Source organism: Mesoplodon mirus (assembly GCF_964341445.2).
Source record: "Mesoplodon mirus genome assembly, contig: HAP1_SCAFFOLD_1651, whole genome shotgun sequence".
In the NCBI taxonomy this organism is placed as follows: Eukaryota; Metazoa; Chordata; class Mammalia; order Artiodactyla; family Ziphiidae; genus Mesoplodon; species Mesoplodon mirus.
The window spans coordinates 62,928-72,397 of record NW_028294573.1 but is presented as its reverse complement, the minus strand read 5'-3'; the positions used below and the strand labels follow the sequence as shown (position 1 = coordinate 72,397).

Genomic DNA, 9,470 nt, shown 5'->3' with positions numbered 1-9,470 from the left:
ACAAAATGAATAATGGTCACAGAGGTGGGATAGAGGACTCATATAAAGGAGGGATGGGAGACAGACTTTTTGCTGTAAACTCTTTTTGGGGTGGGGAAGGGTAGAACCAGTTGAATGTATTCTGTTTTCCCCCAAAAAATTCTTTTAATAAGAATTGGTTATATTTTTAACAGTTTCTACTCCTACAGAAGAGTACATAGCCATCCCTCTTTTCAGCACACACAGAAGGGCCCAGAACGAAGACGCTCTGCACGCTAGCTTACCAGTTGATCTTCCTCTTCTGCTGGGATTTAATCACTGTGTTTTCTTCATCTTTCTTCTTCAGCACCTGGAAGTTGTACTCTAACTTCTCTTGGTTTTGCTGATAAGTTGCTTTCACTTGCTGAAGCTGTTGCTCAAGAATCTAAAGTTAAAGTTTAAAAAAATAATCTTAATTGGCCTTGGTACAATTTATTATGCCTGAGGGTCCCTGGCCGTTTGTTCTGGAGTCGTATCAGAGGAACCTTAGGGACAAGTGTCTCCACCTGAATTCTTAGAAAATGTATCATTAGAGGCGAACTAAGGTCAACCTGAAAAAATACAAATCGTTCAAGGGCAAGCTAAAGCCTACGTGCTTAAAGTCTAAGAGAGATCAGAGTTAGAGCACAGTTCAAGTACAGCTACCTCTCATTCTCTGCTCCAGACCCTTTAGAGAACAAGCAGCCCCACTAGAAAAACCATAAAAGTTAACATGGCCACAAAAAACCTGCAAGGTCCCCGCTCTGACCTTCCAGTTGTCAATGTCGGTGTTTAGCAAACCACGTTCATTTTAAAGGAGGATAGAGGCAACCATGTTTACTATTTGGATCATCATTAGTCGTGTTCATTCGTTCAGCAAATATTTATCGAGTGCCTATTATATGTCTGACGCTTTTCTAGGTGCTGCTGGGAAAACACGGTGAAAAAGGCCCAGTCCTTCCCTGTCTAGGAGAGGGACAGATGAACAAGCACTGGTGACAAGAAGCAAGATCAGGGTAAGCACAGGTATGGGGCCAATGAGAGGAGGGTTCTCCTGGGCCTTGAGGGCAGGGCAGGCGTCCCTGAAAAGATGGCATTCGTGTGTCTGAGGCCTGGAGAATGAGTAGGAGTTACTCCGGTGGAGGGGAGAGAGGTCTAGAGGGGCAAGGGAAAGCCGGGTGCTTTGGGGAAACCACGAGCAGTTTAGGACGTGAGGTATGAAGCAGGGAGGGGATGGTGGAGATGAGGCTGACGGAGCAGCAGGGCCTGAAGGAGCTAGGAGTCTAATGCTTTATCCTTGAAGGCCAAGGAGGGCCACTAAGACGTTAGGGGGAGGAGTGGAATTACTAGTCCCCGCAGGGTAGAAAGATCCTTCTGCAGCTGGTGAAAAGGATGAGGGAGGGGCAAGGCTGGAACAGGGCAAATACACATTGGCTCACTCCTGCCTTTCTCGAATGGAGGTGCAGGAATGGAAGATGCAATTAAGTACAATCAGATCTGGATAAGGCAGCCATATGACATGCCACATACCACACTCTTTCAAGCCTCCTTCCCAACTCCCTCCATTCGACTACAGACCCTCGCCAAGGAATCAACAGAGGAAGGAAGAGATTCCAGACTGCTCTGGGTCATCCTCAAGGAGCAGAACTGGCCAGGAGGTGAGAAACAGGAGAACAAAGGCAATCACCCATCATCAGAGGGTGAGTCATTCCCACCTTCCATGTGGAGTCGGTGATCCCCACACTGTAACTGAGGGAATTAGTCACCAGGATCTGCTTAGCTACCCCAGAGATGTTAAAATTTTCCATTATGGGACAAGAATTGAACATCTCCTTCAGAACAGAAGGCCTGTTCTATCTCTTCTTTAACAGGTGGTGAGTGAAGAACCATCTTGGTCACCAGGATGATAACTAATTGTACCTCTCAATTTCTCTACTTTCAGTCAAATTTTTATTTACTTTTTTCTAGTTATATGCTTTTCTTTGTAAAAACTTTTCCTCATTGTGAAAGTAATATTTGCTCATTGTAGAAAACACAGAAAGTACAGTAAAGGATAAAGGAGGAGACATAGGAGAAGGGGGAAGAAAAACTACTCATAATTCCACCTCCCAAAGGCAATTTCTGTTGACATATTGGCCTGTTTCTTTCCAGTGTTCCTTACATAATTGAGATCCAACTATACCTACAATTTTATATCCCACTTTTCTCCTTTACTATTACAACTTAAGAATTTTCCATGACAATCAAGTTTTATTAATATAATATTAATGGTGCATATTTTTATATTATAATTTACCCTATAGGAAATATTTATGTTTATATACCATAATGTTTTACCATTTCCCTACAGTATATACATTTATAAATGTATAAATACATTTATATTGTTTTGATAATTTTCAATATTATAAAATAATGGTGGGAAGAATTACATTTAAAACTTTGGGGGTATTTTATTTCCTTAAGGTAGGTTCTCAGGAGTGAAGTTCAAAGGCTCTCCACAAAGCAATTTACAGTTCACACCCCACTAGCCGTGTGCAAGTACCCGCTTCCCCACCCCGTCAGCTCTCAGCACTGTGCAGGGCAGGCCCAGCCCTTGGGCAGGGAGCTGTCGGGAGCCGCAGCCCACTCCTCCTGAGCAGGATTAAAGTTTAATTTAGAAATTCCTGACTTGAATATTATCCCAAAGAGCCTATGGAAGGTTCTGAAGGCCTCAGCTCAAGTGCAATTATCTGGGGTGGTCCCAGCCTGAGCCACTGCTCTGGGCCCTGGACCCTTCTAGGGATGACTGTGAGTGCCAAGTGGGGAAAGAGACCCTCAGCAATTCTTCCTACAAAGTCATGATGATTTATGCCACCGTGCTCCAAGCGAAACCAGCCCACTACTTCAAGTGTGACCAGCCCTGGACACCAGGGAGGCCACTGGTCAACGTGGCTTGGCACAGAAGTCCAATAGTAAAGTTCCTTGTTGGATGGCGACAATCTGAGAAAGGGTGAACACTCACAGAGAAGGAGGTCTCCAGAGCTGCTCTGGATTTGGAATGACAATGAATGAGTTCCAGGCTTTGCTGGGACGGAGGCACCCAGGAGCCCCATGACCCGGAGTGCCTGGGTGTCTGTTCTGACCATATCCGGTGACTTCCTTCTTCCTAGAGCTTTGCAATGAGCCCCTGTCACTAAAACAGAATTCCCCAAACTTACTGGGCCATAGAACAGTTTTTATACTCATAACACAGCAAGAGCACCTGAGTTATAAATGTGAGCCCTACCATATGAATTCTCGTGTGAATTTCATTCGAAAGGCAGATTATTACATAATAATAATTATGTAAATGGACTCTATTTTTCCCACATAACACATTTTAAAAGGAAAAAAATATCACTGACATCACTTTTTTTGTTGGTTTTGTGGAACCACCACCAATATTTCACCTAGCTGAACACAGTTTACAAAACTGAACAAAAGTAATGAGGCCATGTCTTTTTCTTTGTGACCTGAAGGAACTTATCAGCACCACACTCTAACCAACTGAGCTAACCAGCCACTCGATGTGGCCTGAAAGAAAGACCTTAAATCTGAGCTGATTTTATAGACAAATATATATATAATAATTATAATCCGTCACCTGACTGTTTTAATTTACAGTGTTCTGCTTGTGCACGCAGTTGAATTTTATTCGCCGATTTTATTTCCTCTTCTTGAAAACATTTGCTCCTGCTCTTTGCTAATGCTCTTAGGGAACTGACGCCTGGAGGAACGAGCAATGCAACATACACACAGATCACAGATCAGCCCTCCCTTCACCTCCGCTCTGTCCCAAGACCACTGCAGGGGGCTTCACGTTCGTGATGCCCCTTAGGAGTGGCTGGCAGTGCTGTTGATGAATTTACAGAACTAATCACGGTCTCCTGCCTCTTGCAGTTCAGTGTCTACAGAAGGCAATTACACGAATTCTGGTACTCATTATTTGTTTGCAACACCTTCTGCTCGTAATAATTTTAGTACCGGTGACTCTATTGTTAATTATCACAGGTTTTAGTCTCAATATATAGCTGTCCTTGATTGTCATATATTGAGAATAGTTTCATATTAAAAAATTGTAATCTGAAGTGACAGAGTGGCATGGACATATATACACTACCAAATGTAAAGTAGACAGCTAGTGGGAAGCAGCTGCATCACACAGGGAGATCAGCTCGGTGCTTTGTGACCACCTAGAGGGGTGGGATAGGGAGGATGGGAGGGAGGGAGGAGATATGGGAAAATATGTATATGTATAACTGATTCACTTTGTTATAAAGCAGAAACTAACACACCATTGTAAAGCAATTATACTCCGATAAAGATGTTAAATAAAATAAAGTTTAGATATTTTTAATACCAAAAAAATTGTCATCGATCTTGTTAAATGCTTGTGCTTATTATTCAATTATCCAAGGGTATTTTGCAAAGTTGTACTCCGTGTTCCCAAGACTAATGGCAAAACATCATGGTTAGTTTGGGGGAATAATTTATAAAGATTACAATCTAACCTGCCACGAAAATCCTTCAATGTCGCAGGTACTCCAGGTGTTGATCGCACCTCCCTTTTCCCCTCTTTTTCCTGGGGCAGTAGGAGCAAGGAAGCTGCTTTCTGGAACCATCTCCTACCCTGGGCTGACGCCCCTGGTAGCCAATACCGCCCCAGCAGAATGGAAATTTAGAACAGCCTTTCCCTCTGGCCTTTTCAGCTGATTCTAAAGACCCCACTGAGCCTCTTTATCACCAATCTCAACCCTGTGGGGATGGGAGGGAACCCCTGGATTCCATTTGGAACTGCAGACTCTCCATCCTACACTCTTGCTTACCCTTTTCTTCCCTGTTGCTCACTCTTTTATACTATTTATACTATTTACGTAGCTTGCTTTCTCGCTCAAAAGATAGTAAATTCCTTAAGGACAGAAATTGTATCTTATTTATTTTTATGCTTTGCACCATGTAAGTTCACAATACTTGTTAAATAAATAACTTGTATTTAACTTTTTGTGATGAATATTCTGGTATTAAAGTTGAACTAAGCCATTTCACAATTTTAAACGAGCAGGTAAGGCCTAAAAATAAAAACCATTTGCTTCCTGCATCAAGAACTAAGTGTTTCTAGCAGTTTTAGTTTGGGGTGGTGGACAGCAGTGGTAAAATCTTCATTCATTGCTAGTGTGACCTTGCTAGCAGTAAGCACTTGAAAAGTGCATCTTCTTATTTTTACTTCTTATGCTTCACCTATCAAACCATATCCATGTGTATTGGATCCTTTGTATTTTTGTGGCTTGCAAAATTTTTAGTTCCATATTTTAGAACTGACACAGTGCTATGAATTAGTGTTAGGAATTGAGCTGCATGCCATTATCTTTTTGACAAAAATCGACACTATTTAACTTTACTATCTAGTGAATGCAGCTCAGAGGCACTATGATAAAGTTCAGTCTACTAAAATATTCCACAAATTGCAATATGCGTAATCCCTGATTTGATTACCTTTTCCCAGCTAAAGGGTGAAGTGTGGTACAGTATACTCAACTCTAACACAGGAAGGAACTGTTACACAGAGGAACTGCACACACTTTCCCACTCTGAGAATCTCCATCTGCCTTCCTCCTGCATACCCACACTCCACTGTTAGTCCATCCAGACAGAGGGAGCCAGCAAAGCCAGGTCTCCCAGGCTCCCTGCCTCTCTGCCCCTCACCTCCCTAGTCTTACCCCCTAACCTCTAAAATCTCCCCATGTACCAGAATTTTTTTGGCTTCGTTCAAGCATTTGAACATTGGATTAAGAACATGAGGTTCCACTCCTACAGCTCAATAGCAAAAAAATACTCAGTTAGAAAATGGGCAAAGGACCTGAAGAGCCATTTCTCCAAAGAAGACATGCAGATGGCCAACAGGCATATGAAAGATGCTCATCACTAATCCTCAGGGAAATGCGAATCAAAACCACAATGAGATATCACCTCACACCTATCAGCATGGCTGTTTATCAAAAAACAAAGGATGTGGAGAAAAGAGAATCCTTCTGTGCTGCTGGTGGGAATGCAAATTGGTGCAGCCGCTAAGGAAATAAGATGGAGGTTCCTCAAAAAATTAAAAATAGAACTACCATTTGATCCAGTAATCCCACTTCTGGGTATATACCCCAAAAAATTGACCTCGAAGAGGTATCTGCGCTCCCACATTCATTGTAGCATTATTCACAATAGCCAAGGTATAGAAACAACCTAAATGTCCGATGAGGACTAATGGATTTTTAAAAAGTGGTATATATATACAATGGCATAATATTCAGCCTTTAAAAGAAAAAGGAAATCCTGCCATTTGTAGCGACATAAATGGACATGCAGGACGTTATGTTAAGTGAAATAAGCCAGACACAGAAAGACAAATATTGCATGATCTCACTTACATGTAGGATCTAAAATAATCAAACTCCTAGAAGCAGAGAGTAGAATTTGCTAGGAGGGGCTGCCAGGGGCTGGAGGAGGGGAAGATGAGGAGGTATTGGTCAAAGGGTACAAAGTTTCAGTTATGCAAGATGAATAAATTCTGGAAATGTACAACAGAGGGCTTATGATTAACAATACTGTACCGTATATTTAAAAATTTGCTAAGAGGGTAGGTCTTATATTAAAGGTCTTTACCACAAAAGGAAAAACAAAACAAAAGAACAACAAAAAAGAACATGAGTTTCCATTATTTCACTGTTTGAGGCCAACAGTATGTACTTTTGTCATATAAATGATCGTAGAATCAAGATAACTTCAGAAAGCTTAACAATAGCCATTTTCGTTAAAAGTGTAATGTGTACAGCCCACAGAAGCAGTGCTGCTTTCTTACAGACTTCTACTGTTCTTTGTCTAACACTCAGCTCCATGACGTTAGTATAAGGCTCAAGAAAATTCTCAACTGGAAAAATATTTGTAATCTAATAGGGTTTGGGGGCGGGGGTTGCTTTTTTTTAGGTCTTGCCTTGTGGCTTGCGGGATCCTAGTTCCCGACCGGGGACTGAACCCAAGGCCACGGCAGTGAGAGCGCCGAGTCCTAACCACTGGACAGCCAGGGAATTCGCTAACGGGTTTTTTTAATTTAACCTCGTTATATAAAGCTACAAGAGGAGTTAAGACCTGAAATTCTACCAAAGGCTATGTGGAAAAGCTTTAATCTAACACGTTTTTCTAGATAAAGACTGAAATGAATAGAACAGGAACCTGCTTGAATATTAAGACACAATTACATTACATCTAAATATAATTAGGGATGATTTTTTTTTTTTAACCGATGTTGAAATACAGAATCCTAGGTTTGGAAAGAACTTTAGAAACCAGAAAAATCTAACCTCCTTCCCACTGCAGGAATCCTTCTTCTACACTGAAGACAGACATAGTCATTCAGCCTATGAATACTTTATGAGATAAGGGACTCTTTGTTTTGTGGGCTGACCCTTTTCTGTATTAGACAGTTCTAAGTATGAGGAGGTTCTTTCTGATGGTGAGTCAGAACCTGCCTTACTGCTACGTTCAACCATCAGTCGGGGGCTGTTTGGCACGTTGGGAAGGATACAGGCTACTGAGGCACACGGAACTGGGTTTCAATCCAGGGCTTACCATTTACCAGATAAGTAGCCTTGTCTCTGAGCCTCAGTTTCCTCGTGTATAAAATGCCATTAGTGATTTCTCCCCTTCACGTGACTGTGAGGGTTAGAGATACTGTGTGTTAAGTGTCTGGGATACGGTAGACACCCTTTGGATGGTGGCTGTCCTAGCACTGGCCATGTGACAAAGCTAGCTACCTGACCCTAGGGACATTTTCCCTTCACCCCGTGAAAATGCACTATTCTCTCAACGATCCCTCACGTGCCATGGTTTCCAGACCCCTTCAGCATCTTGGCGGTTTTCCACTGGTTTATTAAAGAAAGCATTCCTCCACGTGTATCCTGTACATGAGTTCCTTCAAATACAATCATTTAAAAGAAAGCAGAGGGTTTCCCTGGTGGCACAGTGGTTGAGAGTCCGCCTGCTGATGCAGGGGACGTGGGTTCGTGCCCTGGTCCGTGAGATCCCACATGCCGCAGAGCGGCTGGGCCCGTGAGCCACGGCCGCTGAGCCTGCGCATCCGGAGCCTGTGCTCTGCAATGGGAGAGGCCACAACAGTGAGAGGCCCGCGTACCACCAAAAAAAAAAAAAAAAAAAAAAGCAGATAACAAGTACTGGTTGAATGGACTAGCTCTAGAATAGTATGGGTGGTTGCTAAGGAAGAGACATTCACAGGTGCTCTCCGCCTGCTGAGCCACCCAGTCACTCTGGAGGAGGAAAAGTCACACCTGCACGTCCTGTTCCAGCTTCATCTTGATCGTGTTGTACTCTTCGCAGTTCCAGATCCTCTGCTTGTTGAGATGCTTCTCGTGGTCCTCCACTTTCTTGATGCGGTTCATAAGATACTCCAGCTGAAGGCACAGGGAGACAAGGGGAAGGGCAGGTCCCATCCCTGTTCCGACTCCGGAGGGAGTCTGCCTGCCCTCAGAACCCCTGTGCCCCAAGGCTTTGAACTCCCAGGCTATGGCTTGTATTGCCTAATGGGGTTCTACTCCAGAAACTCTAAGAGGAAGGCAGACCCTGCAGTCAGACATTTGTATTTCTTTAAAAAAAAAAAAATACCCAGTGGATCTTGGTCATATTATTTCTTTGTTCTTTAAGTCTCTGAAATAAAGCAAAAACCCCACACCCTTTAAAATGTGTCTTAAAACATCTTCGTGGGCAGCAAATAGCCATGGTTGGGGGAGACACCCAGGAAATAGAGAGTGGGAGGACTGTGGAAACCACAGCGGGCTGCACGGGTGGTACTGCCCACCACCACGAGAGGGCGCCATCCGCAGTCCCCGCTGGTTAACTGGCAGGTGCAGTCAGGGATGTTGGCCACGGCACTCCTCCCCAAGGTCCAAAAAGGCTAGCAAATTCAGCCACAAGAGGCATCACCCCAGACCCTATGGACCACCCTTGACACCCCTGCCCCCTCCCCCATCGGCCGCCCCCTGACCTCTTTGGCGTTGTGAGCCTGCAGAGCCTGCTCCCATTTCTTCTTATTGCTGGTCAGCAGCTCCTGTCGCTCCACCTCAAATGCTTTCTGCGACCCAGAAGGAAAAGGGCTCTTGTGTCTGTTTTAATTAGGCAGGTCCCACAGCGTCAAAGAAATCTCAGACAACAGCACCAGTGCCACATTGCCACCCACAAAGTCAAATCCAAAGGCAGACTTGCCAAGTTTCATGCAACCAAAGGACTGTGGAATGAGTTGCGTGGAAAGTGTTACGAAATCTATGCTTCACGCGGACTTCACGCGGAGAGGAAACATGCCAGCTGCCCTGTGTCAATTGGATAAGCGAGGCAGGAAGCTGAGGAAAGGCCAGCGCCTTGCAGTCCCAGGGCCAACCCTGGCATGTCTTCAGCCG

General features: G+C 43.8%; 1 protein-coding gene across 1 annotated transcript in view; it reads right to left on the bottom strand.

The window, feature by feature from the left end:
• Positions 1–263: 263 nt before the first annotated feature.
• The window catches only part of LOC309798098 (dynein regulatory complex protein 1), a gene marked incomplete at its 3' end in the record, with an annotated part of 28,503 nt that continues 19,296 nt past the window's right edge, over positions 264–9,470 (bottom strand). Inside the window, exons 6-8 of the mRNA XM_082646410.1 lie at positions 9,062–9,148; positions 8,349–8,471; positions 264–403 (exon numbers count right to left, since the gene is read on the bottom strand). Coding sequence (XP_082502536.1) covers positions 264–403; positions 8,349–8,471; positions 9,062–9,148 — 350 coding nt within the window. The remainder of the gene's footprint in view (positions 404–8,348; positions 8,472–9,061; positions 9,149–9,470) is intronic.